The 16,660-nt window shown below is 42.3% G+C and overlaps 3 protein-coding genes across 4 annotated transcripts in view; 1 reads left to right on the top strand and 2 right to left on the bottom strand.

Moving 5' to 3' along the window:
• Nucleotides 1-1,120: 1,120 nt before the first annotated feature.
• On the bottom strand, nt 1,121-12,769 carry LOC106930024 (PRA1 family protein 3-like). The gene is made up of 3 exons (XM_015007328.2): nt 12,507-12,769; nt 2,821-3,038; nt 1,121-2,086 (listed from the first exon to the last, which is right to left on the bottom strand). Exons 1-3 carry the CDS (start codon nt 12,683-12,685, stop codon nt 1,911-1,913), a joined length of 573 nt encoding a protein of 190 aa, XP_014862814.1. The 5' UTR covers nt 12,686-12,769; the 3' UTR covers nt 1,121-1,910.
• The window catches only part of trnt1 (tRNA nucleotidyl transferase, CCA-adding, 1), a 13,666-nt gene continuing 9,079 nt past the window's right edge, over nt 12,074-16,660 (top strand). The window contains exon 1 of one of the 2 annotated variants that reach the window (XM_015007324.2): nt 12,074-12,150. In XM_015007324.2, the coding sequence (XP_014862810.2) occupies nt 12,131-12,150 (20 nt within the window). In that variant the 5' untranslated portion in view covers nt 12,074-12,130. The remainder of the gene's footprint in view (nt 12,151-16,660) is intronic. The other variant, XM_088005371.1, reaches the window with a different exon arrangement.
• The window catches only part of LOC106930026 (PRA1 family protein 3-like), a 3,780-nt gene continuing 1,802 nt past the window's right edge, over nt 14,683-16,660 (bottom strand). The window contains exons 2-3 of the mRNA XM_015007329.2: nt 16,509-16,660; nt 14,683-16,002 (exon numbers count right to left, since the gene is read on the bottom strand). The exon at nt 16,509-16,660 is cut by the window's right edge and continues 63 nt beyond it. Of these exons, the coding sequence (XP_014862815.2) occupies nt 15,866-16,002; nt 16,509-16,660 (289 nt within the window). The 3' untranslated portion in view covers nt 14,683-15,865. The remainder of the gene's footprint in view (nt 16,003-16,508) is intronic.

Raw genomic sequence — 16,660 nt, 5'->3', positions numbered from 1 at the left:
TGTGTTTTTTTTTATTTCAGACAACCCAGAACGCAACACGTGAAGAACCAGTGAGCCATTCAAATATAAACAACACTTTTTCCCCCCCATCAGGAGCAGATAAGTGGAGTGCTGTCCAGCTCGGCTTCCGTTTCCATTAAACTTTCCTGCAATTACCTGGACCTCATAGTTGTTTGCACATTTGCACTTTTAAGCCTTACATGAACATAAGCAAAAAGCAAATAATGCTCTGCATGGGATAAAGTATTATTTCCCAAGGAAACTTCTTATGTACGGAGGTCCAAATGAGTCATAATTCACTAAATAAAGCATTCCTTTTTGCTTAAATATGTCATGAATGATTTAATATTCAATACAAATTCATAATCTATTAATTGTATAAGTCACTAAAAATATGTATTCAATTAAAAAAATACTTGCATGCTGCAGCACATTGCGTATTTATATCTTTAATAATAATTCATATTACTTTTTCTCCACTGTTTGTTCAATGGGAGTATTAATAAATGGGAATAAGATTAAAAGCAGTTACACTTCTTTATGTGAGTGACATTTCTTATAGCCACATTTACACTGCAAAAACACAATCTTGCCAAGTTTTTTGGTCTAATTTCTGGTGCAATTGTTTTTCGTACACTTGAAATTAGACAAATTTACAAGTAGCTTTTTATCAAGTTATAGGAGCTTGTTTTCAGTCAATAACGGCTTAATATTAACTAATAAACGTACTCGTTCCACTGGCAGATTTACTATTTCACTTTTAACCACAGGTTATTTCCCCATATAGAAGTGACATAAACTGCCAGTGAAATTAGTACTTTTACATCAATAAAAGAGTTACTGACTTAAAACAAGCTGCTATGTCTTGCTGATAATTTACTTGTTAAGTTTTCTCATGTCAAGTGTAACTGAATGTTTACACTAGAAGTTAGATCAAAAATACTTTTGTAAGATTTTTTGTTTTTGTAGTGTAGTACCACAAAATATCGTGACATGGTGAGGAGTGCTCTGGTACTGTAATCATTCAGGATCTTTCAAAAACAAACTTTTAAAAGATTTATTTATTTTATTTTTTATTTTATTTTAATATCAGAAAAAAAATTGCCATTAGAAAACCATGTTTTGACAGGTTTATTTATTTATTTATTTATGATTCACAAGTGTATTCTTGTTATCTGGACTCCATTTTAGACGGAGCAGCATCAAAGTATCTGATCTGAGTTCAGGGCCTTATTGACAGCAGATGAATCAGAAATGCGCCATAATCTGCTGCACGGTCATCGATTAGCATGTCAGATGAGTGCAGCGTTCGCCCATCCATCACCCACGAGGCACTGTCAAGATTAAAGAGGTCAGGAGAATTCCTTTCAAGTTTTCCCTTTCAAATATTGACAAAGTGATCAGACTGAAGTCAAAGCAGGGCTCGCTCTTTTTGCATGATTCTCTTTGTTTTGCAGCTTGCTGGTTCCAGTCCAACTCCGGGCCGATGTAAACAGTTCCACTCGAAAATGTGAAGAGTTTTCCTCCTCCGTGAACTCGAAGCGCTCTGTTGTCTTGGCAGCGACGCATGTTGAGCGAGCACTTTTCAGTCTCGGTTGAAACTGCAACACTTGCGTGCCGCTTTCACAATTTCACTCGAGTGCAAACGGAGGGCTCTGCGAGACTGATTAAACACAGATTTCATACACAAGAGGCTTCGCAGCTTGCAGCGGGACACGATTTGCATAGCTGCGCGAGGGGTGGGAGGGATGGGGCAGCGAGAGAAGCACCCCTGACAAGTTCTGACCGGAGCGTCACGAGATACCCTGAGGAGGAGATAACGTTTGTTGGTTTGCAGTCTTTTGTTTATCGTCAACATGCCAGACAATAGAGAAATTTGAAAGTTGCTGCATTTTGCAGAAACGTGGCCACTACTCCTTCATTTTTCCCTCCAGTAAAGTCTGAATCTTAAGGAGGTTTTCCTCCTGCTGTCCCAGAGCCTCGAGCAAAAGGCCCATCGGAGATCTCTTCAGCCCTGCGACTTCCATCTTGTTCTCCATCTTGTTCTTCATGTTGCGCAGGCGAAACGAAGCGTGTGCGAGTATCACTGCAGAGCAGACAGAAGTAAATAAATTACATTTTAAAATTTGACATTTGGCAAAAACAAACTCATAAATAAACCCAAAGTATGATCTGATTCAGGGAGAATTTAGGCTTTGTTTACACAAGACTGCTGCCTGTTAACTGCTGGTATTTGTCGGATGTTGAGTAGGGAAAAGTTCCACATTTATCAGACGATACCGCTGAGACGCCTTCAGTCAACTGTAGTTGCCACGCCAGGCCACTATACGGCGCTATGATTTTAGCATGTCGAAACGAACCTTCACTTTGACCACAGTAAACAGCAACCCGTCTGAAAAGGTTAGAAACACCATAGACATAATATAAGCATCCTTATATTATGTCTATGAGAAACACAACAAAGCACGATACTATCCACCACTGTTTTAGTTGTCATCTGCCCGGGCATGCGTAGAATAAACCCCGCAGTTGCCCGTTCTGCGCATGTGCGCCCGAATGTTACAAAAAAGTTTTAGGTCCAGGCGCAGCGGTGGCGCGGGGATAGAGAGTGCGACCCATATATCCTCGACAGAGGGGTTCAAGTCCCGCCCCTTTGACTTTTGCCGCCTATGACAACTTGACCACTGTCAAATAAAGACCACTAGAAACAAATCTTAAAAAAAAGAAGAAAAAAAAAGTTTCTACTTTGTGTAATCCAGACCACTTTTAAATGATATAATTCATAATCCAGTCTTGCATAAAGATTCTCCATTAACTTACAAATGAGAGGTAAAGTGATTGCTGTCATAAAAGTCATGACACTGCCGAGCAGAGAAATCAGCATGTAACTGGCCACCATGACGGCGATCACGAACACCGTGGGGTTCTGGCTCTTGAAGTTCTTGATCACGGCTCGGTTCTCTCCGGCCCAGACGGAGCCCAGGAAGACGGCCGACACCACGACAATGGCTGTGAGCATCCCCACAGGGTTGAGGAACCTGCAGGACCACAGCAGGGCGACACAAGGCGGGTTAAAGGCGGCTGCGATGCCCTCCAGAGTGTCACGGAGCAAGTTATGGTGTATGCACTGGCTCCCTCTAGTGGTTACATGTTTGAATTACAAAAACAACATTATCCCTGCACCTTATGACTGTTTTGATAGAGAAATGTCAATTTTAAAAGAAAGCTGGAAGCTGTAAAAAGCAATTGAAATAACTGATTAATGGATAAGTCCGTTGAAAAAAAATGTTTCTGTGTATCTAGTGTGTATTGTGTGTGTGTGTTTTTTAAACTGGCATTTGCTTTACATGTCCAGATAAAGCCAGCTTTGTGCTTTGTGACAGTGGCAGCATTGACACACCACCACCCATGGCTTCTGGCCAAGTTTATGACCTCTATGGAAACAGGGCTCTTCGTCTTTATGCTGCATTCTAGCAACAAAAACCTCAAACAAAACTAAGGACAACAAGTTTAAAGATTCAGGTAGCATAAAGCTATATTATTTTTTTAAATTACAATAATAGTGGAAAAGAGCTAAAGAAGTTTTAAGGAAGGCAGATTGTAACTTTTTCCAGCAAATGACAGTCTGAAAAGTGTAGTGGGTGGATGTATTCAACTCTCTTTACTGCATTTGGAAGTCTAGTGTAGCAGTGTGATGTTATTACACTAGATTGCCAAGTGCAACGCTATTCCAGTAGGAACTCATCTGAATAGTACCAGCTTTTATTTTGAAAAGACGGCAGATCCATTGTAAACAGCGGGTAACTTCCTGTTTCAAAAATTATTATTTTTATTTAAATTTGGCGTTTTATAAAGGAAAAGGTAAATTGTTATCTCTACTGTTAAACATATTGAGTTCATGTATTGTTGTTTTGAGTGTCAGTTTGGGGTTTGGGAAGAACAATTAACGGGGCATACCACTATAGTTCATGAAAGGTTTTCCCACGATCTCCGTCGCGCTCTTTCTGTTCGAATCCCGTGTGGGAGAAGGCGCTGTGAAGCACCGTGCAGAGAAAGAGCCTGTTTTTGACTTTTCTTTTTCTGCTGTTTAATGCAGGGATATTAAAGGTGCCTTCAAGATCAGCTGTTGTTTGGCTGTTATTCCCACAAGACACAACGCAGATTCAATTACGCTACAAAACTGGTGCCGTGACCCGTCGTCTGGTCAGCTGAAGCGGACCACCGGTGTTGCAGGACGACGTGTTCTGGTTCCATCTGCTCCTGGGGGAAGACTGCGGAGTTCCTTGGACACTGTTGGTTGGGATTTTCTCTTTTTTTTTTGTTTTTTTTTAGTTCTGGACATGTTCATGTCTTTCTTTTTCCCATAAAGGGCAACATTGAGGTCTATCCATGGAGGGTCAGAATGTGACTAAAATGTCAACTCCTAGATATGGGGAATTGTCCGTGGGTAGAGGGAGAGGGGTTTTGCAGTTAGCAGCTGCTATGCAGTCTACTCCAGAAAGTCCAGGGGTTTTGGGTTCGAAATTTTCTGGGTCTGGGAGGACAAAGAGGGTTGATGAACTGACTAGTCAACCTTTAAGTTTCACTCCAGGCTTGAGCCCAGTGACTCTCTCATCTTCTGTGTTTTCACCTGCTGGAGAAACTGCCTCCACCCAATTAACTGATCTAATCAGGTCCATTGGGTCAGAAATAGGTGAGTCCATCAAGATGTCGTTGATGCAGAACTCTACTCTGGAGCCTCAACCTGACTCAACTCCAGATCACAACGAGAACACTTCACAGTCATTTCAAGGTTGTACTACTGTTATTGATGCATCAAAACTTAATCTTGTGTTACGCTCTGATGTTGATGTTCCACCCTACTTCAGGGGTGACAAATCTGATAAATGCTCTGTTTTTGAGTGGGAAGATCTCATGCAGGCCTACCTTCGACAGAAACCTTCCACTAATGCTGAACAGGTAGAAGTGGTTATGAACAGATTGATGGGGAGGGCAAGAGATGTCACTAAAGTTTGGATGCGTAGTAATGCAAAGGCTACAGATGTTTCTGTTATCTTTACTATTCTCAGGCAACATTTTGGGGACACCGTTCATTCAGATCTGCCTCTCGCTGATTTCTACGCTACCACACCATACACAAATGAGGGACCTCTTGATTACTGGATACGGCTTAACAAAGCTGCAGAGGTTGCTGAACGGTGCTTGGCTAGTAAGGGGGAATCAATGACTGACCTGAGTTCACATCTGGTACTCATGTTTATTCGTCATTGTCCTGACAGAGAATTGGGGCTGGTTTTTAAAACCAAGCCTTCTCGCGACTGGACAGCTAGTGAAGTGCAAGACCACTTGGATGAGTATTTAAGAGACCATGTGGTTGTTCGGAGCCGCGGAAAACAGAAAGTGGCGGTTACCGAGCTTTCACACGAGGGGGTGGTTGGCAATGAACAAACTGTGTTGCCCGCTTCTAGATGTGTTCCAGAGCCAGAGTGCTCCAAAACAGTCATTGAAAACAATGCAATGGACAGGGTCTTGAGTCTGCTGGAGACAGCGCTGATCAGTAACACTCAAACTGTAAACAACAGGTCTAATAAGCAGATCTCTAGACGTTCACGGGAATGTCAGGTTTGTGGTAACCTGCAACATGACACTAGGTCACACTGTAGGATGCACAGATTATGCTTCCGATGCTTCTCTCCGGAGCACATCAGTGTTCACTGTACTCAAACTCAGAAACCTCAAATGCACACGATTGGTCAGGGACGGGCTGATCTGCCTCAGGAAAACTAGATGGCCCTCATTTAGTGGGGGATGGTGTGGGCCTCTGTAGTGTTTCCCCCAATGTTGATGATGACATTCAGACTGTGTACACGATGGCTTGCAACACAGTATCTACTGATAAAACTGTCATTTTCCAGAATGTGGCAAAACTGCCTATCAGTGACGGCCTGTTTTTCACTACGGTACTAGTTGGGAACAAGATTGAGCTGCGGGGGATGTTAGATAGTGGGTCTATGGCTACATCTATACGTGCAGACATGATCCCTCAGCTATGTGAGGCAGGAGTGATGGTGGGAGATGTAATCCCTCCCACTAACATTGTTCTTGTTGGGTGTGGTGGGAAACAGACTGTACCGGTGGGCATCTGTGAACTGAAACTTAAGCTGTTTGGGTTTGACTATGTCGTCCCAGTCTTGGTGGTTGAAGGTCAGGCTGATGAGCTCATTGTTGGCACCAATGTGATGAAACCGCTCATCAAACAGTTTAAGTCTGATGAGGCCTATTGGCGAATACTGAGTAGACCTGACTCTACCTGTTTGGATGCAAATAGTCAGTTTGTCAGATTTTTGGCCAATCTTGAAAGGTGGAGGGGGGAGGAAATCCCAGAGAAAGTTGGGACTGTCAAACTGAAGAAGGCCGTGACTCTTGAGCCTATGAGTGAGCATGTGGTGTGGGGCCGCCTCCCACCTAAGACTGAACTCTCTGTGGGGAGTACTGTTGTAGTTGAACCAAGCACTTCACGCTGCGTACACCGTAGTGTGATGGTTGGCAGAGTAGTTACTCCACTTTGGGGAGGAGGGTGGCTTCCTGTGAAGATCATCAATCCTACTATGTCGCCGGTTGTGTTGAGAAGGAACTCTAAGGTGGCTGATGTGTATCCATGCATTGCCTTGGAGGATTTTGATGGTGGGATGGAGGTGAGGGTACATCAGAATGTGGGTAGAGTGAACAGCTCTCATGGCAGCCTTACAGCTGAGTCGTGTTGCAGTGTTAAGACAACAGGTGGACCTGGCATATTAGCGGATTTGGGGCTACATGATCTGTCTGTCGGTGACTGTGAAGTTTCCGAACATTGGAGAGAGAAGCTGACTGATTTGGTTGTAAAGTATGAAGATGTGTTCTCAAGACATCACTTGGACTGCGGCAAGGCTGCCGAATTCTGTCATCGCATCAGACTTACTGATGAACGCCCTTTTCGTCTGCCTTATCGTAGGCTTTCTCCTGCTCACTACCAAAAGTTGAGAGAAACTTTGGATGACATGGAAGAACGTGAAATCATCAGAAAGTCGAGCAGTGAGTATGCTTCTCCACTTGTTCTTTGCTGGAAGAAAAATGGTGACTTGAGGTTGTGTACGGACTTCAGGTGGTTGAACGCCCGTACAGTCAAAGATGCGCACCCGTTACCACATCAAGCTGACATTCTTGCAGCTTTGGGAGGTAACGCATTCTTTAGCTCAATGGACTTGACTTCGGGATATTACAATGTCCCACTTCATGAAGATGATAAGAAATACACTGCTTTCTCCTCTCCTCTCGGATTACATGAGTATAATCGCATGCCACAGGGTCTGTGTAACAGCCCGGCTACTTTCATGCGAATGATGCTCACGATCTTTGGTGACCAGAACTTTTTAAGCCTTCTTTGTTACTTGGACGATCTGTTGGTTTTCGGGAAGTCTGAGGAGGAAAGCCTGCAGAGGCTTGAGATGGTGTTCCAGCGGTTAAAAGAACATAACTTAAAGCTGTCTCCGTCCAAGTGTCAGTTTTTGAGAAAGTCGGTCAAGTTCTTGGGTCACATTGTTACGAGAGACGGCATTGCAACAGATCCTGATAAAGTGCAGGCAATCAAAAGTGTGTCAGAAGCAGATCTTATGGAACTTGACGGTACCACGCCATCTTCTAAGAAGATTCGCTCTTTTCTTGGCATGGTGGTGTATTATCAGCACTACATTGAGAACTGCTCTGTGATTGCCAAGCCATTATTCCAACTGACTACAGGGACTGCCAAGCCACGGAGGGGAAAGGGCCGAAAGAAACCAGCCCTGTCACGTAAGCTTGTTGCGGCTGACTGGACCCCGGAGTGTAGTGAAGCATTTAGGACTTTGAAAGCTTTGTTGACGGAGCAGGTTCTTCTTGCTCACCCTGACTTTACAAGGCCTTTCCTGCTCTCGGTTGATGCGTCATCTTCCGGATTAGGAGCTGTGCTGTCACAGGTACAAGATGGCCACAACATTGCGAGGCCCATTGCCTTTGCTAGTAAGTCCTTGAATCGTGCACAGTCCAAATACCCAGCTCATAGGCTTGAGTTTCTCGCCATGAAATGGGCTATTCATGATAAGTTTAGTCATTGGCTGCGTGGACACAAATTTACTGTTTGGACTGACAACAACCCTCTGAAGTACATTCTTACCAAGCCGAAACTGGATGCTTGCGAACAGAGGTGGGTGGCCAAGCTGGCCCCCTTTGATTTTGACATTCAGTATATTCCAGGGCCACGAAACATTGTGGCAGATGCATTGAGCAGGGAACCATTTGCTAGGCACAAGATGATGCACCGTTTGACGAGGACTCCATATGACACTTTGCTGGAAGAGGCCAGAGGTTTGTTGGTGGAAGATGTTCAGAACATGTTTCGCCTTTCTCAGGAAGAGTCTGTGGATGGGAAGCTTAAACTTACCTCTCCAATCCAGGGCTCTGTCACAGGCAGTGGGGACATTAAGGACAATGCTGGAAGAGTTTCTCATGATGAGGTGTCAGCCTTATTTAAGTCTCACCATTGTTGGAGTGAAGGTGCAAAAATGAGGGCAACCTGCTACACACAACAGCTGGAGGAACTTTTGCCAGTGGGGCAGAGCCCACTGCCTGTCCTTACTCATGAGGAGTTGTATGATAAGCAGTGCCAGGATCCTGTGATCAGCCGGGTTTCTTTTTATGTGAACAGGGGAAGTCGACCATCCCGACGTGAGCGCATTCACGAATCGCGGGAGACAAACCGTACATTGCGACAGTGGGGTAAACTCACGACTCGGCTGGGTGTGTTGTACCGTGTTTCTAAACATGTGGTGAGCAAGAAGAAAGTGTTCCAATATGTGGTACCAGTTGCTTTGAGAGATCAGGTGTTGAAAGGGGTGCATGATCGTGCAGGCCATCAAGGTCAGCAGCGCACACTCTGGCTTGCGAGACAGCGCTTTTACTGGGACTCGATAGAACATGATGTCAAAGAATATGTGAGCCATTGCAAGAGATGCGTCTTGAGCAAAGCACCTGAACCTGAGGCCAGGGCTCCACTTGTTTCTGTTGTCACATCAGCACCACTGGAATTAGTTTGTATTGACTTCTGGTCCGCAGAGGATGTCAATAACAAGTCCATCGACGTTCTAGTGGTGACAGACCATTTTACCAGGCTTGCATGTGCTTACCCATGTCCAAATCAGTCTGCCAAATCAGTGGCTCGTGTGTTATGGAATAATTTTTTTTCCATATACGGGTTTCCAGCTTGTATTCACTCTGACAGAGGGGCTAATTTCGAAAGTTCTCTCATTGCCGAGCTACTCCAGATGGCCGGTGTTCGTAAGAGCCATACAACCCCATACCATCCTGCGGGAAATGGCCAGGCTGAACGTCTGAACCGCACTCTGGGTAGCATGATCCGTGCATTGTCTCCTCGGGCAAAGGAAAAATGGCCCCAGATGCTGAACACACTGACATTTGCCTATAATTGCACGGTACACGAAACAACAGGTTTTCCGCCTTTCTTTTTAATGTTCGGGCGAACTCCCAGGTTACCTGTTGATGTGATGTTTGGAAGTGTTCTCTTAGATGGCGAGACTGCTGACATGGACAAGTATGTTCAGTCATTGGGCACGGACCTCAGAGAAGCAATGACTTTGGCTCAGCAGCACGCCGAGAAGCAACAGTTGAGACAAGCTGAGGTGTATAACCGAAAGGTTAAGGGACACTCTTTGGAGAAGGGAGACAGAGTTTTGATGGCTAACAAGGGGGAGCGGGGGAAACGGAAATTGGCTGACCGTTGGAAGGACACGGTTTACATTGTGGTTCATAAGAACAGTGAACTGAACACTTATGTTATCTGTCATCCTGTCACAGGACGGGTTAGGACAGTTCATAGGAATCTGATCATGCCTGTAAACTTTTTGCCTTTGCCATCATGGGATGACTCGGTGTCTCAGGGTTCTTTTTCAAACACAGTTTCAGAAAGTGGGTCGTCAGATGATGCGGGTCCAGGTGAGCGTGACAGTGATGCTCGAACAGCTCACTGGGTTTCCTCCCTTCCAGGGTCCAGTGTGGTGATGACCACAGGTGAAGCTACAGTAGCTAGTGACTCTGAAGCTATTGGAGTGAATGATGGTAGCGTTCAGGGTACAGGGATCATGTCTGCCTGTGGGGACCATCAGAGCATCTTGGATGGGGCAGATCATAGATCAGAGAGCTCACACTCAGAGGATCACAATGGTGACCAGCTTTCAAACTCTGTCAGCGCAGGTTTACCCTCAAGTGACACCATAGGTTCAACGAAGGCCGTTAGTGGCTCACATGTGTCTGGATGTGACTCAGTCGCTACTGTTGTACCTTCAAGGACTCTTTCGGTTGTTCCAGGGGACGGGATACGGACGAGACTGGGAAGACTTATCAAACCTGTTAACAGGTTGATTCAAACAATGTCCACACAAAGAGTTAAGATTTTGTCATAGGGCCATTTATTTTGTGTTATTTATTGTTTTTCTTCTTTCTTTTATTGGGATTTATTATAATGGGGTCTGGTCATGATTTTATTTAGGTTGTCCATTGCACTGGACACATTGGGGTGATTTTGGGTGTACTCTATGATAGATGTGTAAGTGGCATGTCTTCTATGGTGAGGTGGGGACTTAGCTACCCCTCATCTCTCCTAATTCTTTATCGAATAGCTTTTTGCTGGTCGACCATTTTGGTTTTGTATGGAGGGTATACCTGGGTTACGTGTATTGTCATGGTCAGATTTAAAAAAAAAAAAAAAAAAAAAAATTGTAAGATTATCTTTGTACGCTTGTTGTTTTCTTTTGTTATTTGGGTAAGATGCCCGCAATCTAGTGTAAAACAGTGGGGGTGAATGTAGCAGTGTGATGTTATTACACTAGATTGCCAAGTGCAACGCTATTCCAGTAGGAACTCATCTGAATAGTACCAGCTTTTATTTTGAAAAGACGGCAGATCCATTGTAAACAGCGGGTAACTTCCTGTTTCAAAAATTATTATTTTTATTTAAATTTGGCGTTTTATAAAGGAAAAGGTAAATTGTTATCTCTACTGTTAAACATATTGAGTTCATGTATTGTTGTTTTGAGTGTCAGTTTGGGGTTTGGGAAGAACAATTAACGGGGCATACCACTATAGTTCATGAAAGGTTTTCCCACGATCTCCGTCGCGCTCTTTCTGTTCGAATCCCGTGTGGGAGAAGGCGCTGTGAAGCACCGTGCAGAGAAAGAGCCTGTTTTTGACTTTTCTTTTTCTGCTGTTTAATGCAGGGATATTAAAGGTGCCTTCAAGATCAGCTGTTGTTTGGCTGTTATTCCCACAAGACACAACGCAGATTCAATTACGCTACACTAGCACAACTGAGCGACCAATAGATGGCCCTCTACCTAACCTGGAAAGCTGCATGATGACTCTGGAGGAGCTGCAGCTTGTTGGTGTGCTTACAGACTGAAACAAAGAGGTTTTAGTTATGATGCATTCAATGAACAAAGGAAAACAATCTGAATTTTCCGTATCTGACAGTTTTCGGCTCTAGTCAGACAAGGGAAAATTTAGCAGTTTCGATCTATGGTTGATTAATTTAGTTTTTAATTTAGTTTTCTGTCAGAATGACTGTGCACTTTGCATGTTTGAACATTTTTATTTGAAAAATTACTTGTTTAGTGTACCGTCTGATGCAGCAGAGAGAATGGTAAATATCCACGGTGTTATGCAGATCTGGCTAAATCTCGCGTTATCTTCTACAAACCCATATGCAGTTACTTTTGCTGAACGTTAACTGAGTGAAATGTTTTCTCATCTCACATGGTTTGCTCAGTTTAGAAACCAAAAATAAATGTGTCAAAGTTCAGATTTGCTGAACGGAAATTATGAGTCAAGATGAAGTCACTGAAGCAATTTTCCAATGCTGGATTTGGACTCTAATCAAACACGCAAATGCAGCTGATTTGTCATCAGCATGGCATTTTCATTGGCTGAAGAAGCAAAACACGTGACCCAGGTTTCATGACAAAAACCCAGGTTTGCAAACTTGTCCTGATCGGTAGATGGTACACTAAGCTTTAACTCGACCAAATTAACAACCAATGACACATACATGATGTTTGACGCTATCAGGTAAGATTGTTAGATCAATTTATCAACTAACTACAGACATCTGGACATGCCCAAACTAGTTCAGTCTGTTCCTGGACTTCACTCTACACTAAAGTCGATGTGTTAGTGTTAAGCACATGGCCAGTTCCCAAAATTATCAACTTTTAACCTGCAGTATTTTTTATGTATTTAAAATACATAAAAAAACAGCTCAAACAGCAGCAGAGTCGATTTCCTGCCTTTGCTTCCGCTGATCTTTCTAGAAGTAGGTTAAACCCTTCTTTATGCCAGCAAGGCAACCAGACTGAGTGAATACAAAAATAAAATAAAATAAAAAAACAGACTAAAAAAACCTTTTACTATATGGCATTTCTTACCCGACAATGAAGAAAACGGCAATGGCGAGCACCAGGTAATTCGACTGATAATAAAGCAGGTTGCTGACAACTCGGTTGTTCCATCTTGCCATGTCTCCAAAATCCGGTTTAGCGAACCGTTCCGAGCCGGGGAAGAAGTCATCCCACGACCTCAGCGGTGCCACTTCTACTTTAGCCATTAGAGTCCTGTGGGTTATTTTGCTCTGACAGCTCAGTCCAGCAGAACCAAGAGGAAAAACAAACAGCTGAAACTTCAAGCTCAGTCTCGCGAGAGCGAGTTCCCCAGCGCATGATGTGGCTTTTAAAAGCGAACGTGTTTTTGCCATAAACATAAGGTTTCAATAACCTTTTGAGCTCCGAAATAAACCAACTCATTATGTTTCTAAGGTGTTTTTAGCGCCCGGTTCTAAGTTGTTATTTCTGTCTGAATCATTATTATTATTGTTAAAAACATAGGCGCAAGCGCCGTATTAGTTTCGACTTCCCATGGAAGTGACGCGTCAGCGCATCCGCCATATTGTGAGTGTCAGGTTATCATTTGAAAGTGTTATAAACAGGGTTTTCTGCAGAAAAGAAACTAAAGTTTACGTTTAAACAAGTTTCAATAACCCTTTGAATATGAATCTCTGCAAATTCAAATAAGATCTACTGACATGAACGTCAAAAACTAACCATCCATTTTCCTTCACCCTTGTCCCTCAGTGGGGTCAGGAGGTGTGCTGGTGCCTATCTCCAGCTCACGTTCCGGGCGAGAGGCGGGGTACACCCTGGACAGGTCGCCAGTCTGTCGCAGGGCAACACAGAGACACACAGGACAAACAACCATGCACACACACACTCACACCTAGGGGCAATTTGGAAAGGCCAATTAACCTGACAGTCATGTTTTTGGACCGTGGGAGGAAACCGGAGAACCCGGAGAAAACCCACGCATGCACAGGGAGAACATGCAAACTCCATGCAGAAAGACCGGGGCCGGGAATCGAACCCAGAACCTTCTTGCTGCAAGGTGACAGCTCTACCAATTGCGCCACTGTGCAGCCCCAAAAACTAACCATAATTCAAATTTGAAAATAAAGCAAAAAAAAAAAAAAAAAAGGGTAAACAATATTTCTGAAGATTAAACTGCATCTGTGATTGGAGAAATAACCCCTTTATTTACTAATTTTCTAGCATATATTTAAGAATACACTTTTAAATAATTACTAAATACCAGAAAAATAAGTTTGTTTTTTAGTTCCTTCATATGGAAGTATACATACATTTCCTTAGGATTTGGTGCCTTTAAACTGTATGAATTGGGTTAAACATTTTGGTTATCCTTCCACAATATTTTCATAATGGCTTATTGAAAATTTGGTCCATTCCTGCTGACAGAACGTGAGTTTGCCCAAAAATACCTTTAAAATTATTCCCAAAAATGTTTTAAAAACTTGAGATCGGATGTTGCTAATTAAGCAGTCAGAAGCTTAAAACTCATGACATCATTATCTGGACCTTTCAGGTCTTTGAAGGTGATTTAAAAATATCTATATTTAAGGAAACTCTAGCTCTCATTATACGCCACTATGAAACGGCAAAGACATTTAAGATGGCTCCTAATAATGCTCTAATAAATGAATGACTGCAGGAACCTAAAATGTAAGAGAAACAAAGAATGGTCTGTTCTGTCTTTGCAAATGTGGACCAAGCTAGTTAGACTTCTACAAAAAAAGATAAATGCTAAGAATGAACATTTATTCTTTGGCCAAACCTCTATTTCCACCATTATTCTCCAAGTGGACTCTTTATCTGCAGTTTCAAATGGAATAGAGAGGAAAAAAAAAATCAGAACAAGTATGTAGTCCAAGTTTAGAGCTTTACTGACTGCAGATAAACCCACTCTGTCAAAAGAACCTTCACACAGCTCTATAATCTACTGCGAGGTCACTGATTAAAACTTTGAACGAGTGGAAGGGAAAGAACATTTACCCCATCCATCACTCTGGAGACACAGGAGATAAAACACAGGAGAGTCAGGAGAACTCCTGATGGGCATCATGGCTTTCCTTTTCAACTTTTCCAGATGGTAGACACTAGCAGTAAAGTATGTTGTGTAAACTTCAATCTCTATTGAAAGGAACTTTAAGTGTAAACCGGTGGAACCAACGACCCAATGAGACGAACTGAAAGCAGATTTGTGTTTTTATGTTCTTTATTTATGAAGCATAGCGTTTTAAGACCACACGAACATGTTAAAGCAGATCTTGGAGAGAAAAACAAGAAAAGATCTGCCAAACAGCATATTAAAGGACACTGAGTTTTTTATTAGTAACATTAGCTACAAACGGCATCAAAACCAAAAAACACAGCAGGAAAAGTCGAGGTCTGATCAAATGCTCTTGATACAAACAAGAAGGTGCTTTGATCAGATGGAACCAAAAGTAAACATTTTGGCCAGCATACAAAAAGAATATGTGTTACAATCAAAACGGTAAGTCTGAATGCGCCATGATGAAATATGGTTATGGGAATATTATGCTGGCCCAAAGTTCAGACCTAAACCCAACTGATAATCTGGAAGTCTCCATCCAATCTGGTTGAATTTAAGCTATTTGGAAAAGAAGAATGTGCAAAACGATTCATCTCTAAATATCTAAAGCTGACAGAGACGCACCTTAAAAGATTTGAGGTTGATTTTAGAAAGTGTGGTGAGCCATTCTTTCATTAAACATTTCAAGATCACGTGTCATTATTGCTGCTAGTGAAGAAGAAAATAAGTCAATATCAAAACTTGATATTTTTAGAACGTGTGAACTGAATTCCGCCAATTTTCCAACAAATCTTAAAATTTAAAAAAGAAAGTCTTTGGAAAAGGCAGAGGGATCAAAGAGGTAAACCAAAGTATCATCTGCATAAAGTGAGGCATTTCAGTGTTGCTCTGTTGATTCTGTTGCTGTTAGAATTTTAAAAAATATGTGCAAGACAGGATATCGAGCCTTTATTTCATGAATAAATCTTAAGTTAGTATTTTCTAAAAGTGTCTCAAAAGAATTGAGAAAGCCTGTTGTAATGTCAAGACTGGTTAGCATTCTTGTATTTCTTTTATTCATTAAATTACTCACGACAAGCACCGACATGTATGTAGATTTCTTAACCATGAAGCCTGTAGCTGTGGTGCACACAACAGATTTAGTGCAGGACAGAGAGACGCTCCTCAGAGCGGCGGAAAACATTCACTAGCAAAGATGCAGTTTGTCAGTTACAGTCGGTCCCTTAATATCAAAAGAGGAACTTTAAAAAGGTTAATGAGCATAGAGGAAGCATTTTTGTTTCATCTGGGGGGGAAAAAAAGTGCCTTTTCAATCATTCTGTCTCCTTTAGTTGTTCATTTCCTTTTCTTTCCCGCGAGCCTTTATTAAAAAGCCCATCGGTGACCCCTTCAGCTCCTGGGCTTCTTTAATGCACGCCAGCCCGTTCACGTTGCGGTTGCATAGGGAAGCATGTGAAACAGTCACTGCAGTGCAGAGGGAAAGGCAAATGCTAATGTTTGCAATTTAGCAAAAATATAATTCATTGATCATTTATTAAACCTGGTATAACTCAAGATACTCTATGTAACTTTTGTAAAAAAAATTTTTTACATATTTGTAACAGATAATCTAATAAAAATGTAGTTCCTCTGCCTTCTCCCAGTGCTAACTAAAAACAATCAATCAGAGCCAGAAGGCATATCACAATTTTTTTTGTCATGCTGCTCATCCATTAGCCATTAGCACATTTAGCAGTAAGTACATGAACTTAATAGACAGCACACACCTCTTGGCTCTGATTGGTTGTTTTTGGAGGTTATTTTTTTTCAGATTAGTTGTCTCATCACATATTGTCACCACATGGTGACGGTTTTAACAAATATGTAAAAAACAAAACAAAAACATTTTTTTTAAATGGCACTAATCATTACATTTTGCTTTTTAATTAATTAATTAATTTAGTGAGACAAAGACAAAGAGGTGAACTTACCGGCCAGGCATATAGTGGTAGCTGACAAAAATGTCCTGATGCCTACAAAGGATTTAGCCACGAAGTGAACGGCTATAATGTCGATGATAAGAAACGTTAAGGGACTCCTTCTCTTCAAGCCGACAATAAGTGGCAGTTCTCCGACACAAGCT

Source organism: Poecilia mexicana, unplaced genomic scaffold (genome assembly GCF_051168715.1).
Source record: "Poecilia mexicana isolate PSO_F unplaced genomic scaffold, ASM5116871v1 scaffold_5, whole genome shotgun sequence".
NCBI classification, from domain to species: domain Eukaryota; kingdom Metazoa; phylum Chordata; class Actinopteri; order Cyprinodontiformes; family Poeciliidae; genus Poecilia; species Poecilia mexicana.
This window is presented reverse-complemented; position numbering and strand designations above follow the sequence as displayed.

What these genes read in the sequence shown, in the direction of transcription:
- LOC106930024 (XM_015007328.2), bottom strand. Translation starts at nt 12,685, where the DNA reads ATGGCTAAAGTAGAAGTGGCACCGCTGAGGTCGTGGGATGACTTCTTC. An exon ending in GCCGTTTTCTTCATTGTCGG is followed by an intron (nt 3,039 to 12,506) that starts GTAAGAAATGCC and finishes GTGGTCCTGCAG; the next exon opens with GTTCCTCAACCCTGTGGGGA. An exon ending in AATCACTTTACCTCTCATTT is followed by an intron (nt 2,087 to 2,820) that starts GTAAGTTAATGG and finishes TCTGCTCTGCAG; the next exon opens with TGATACTCGCACACGCTTCG.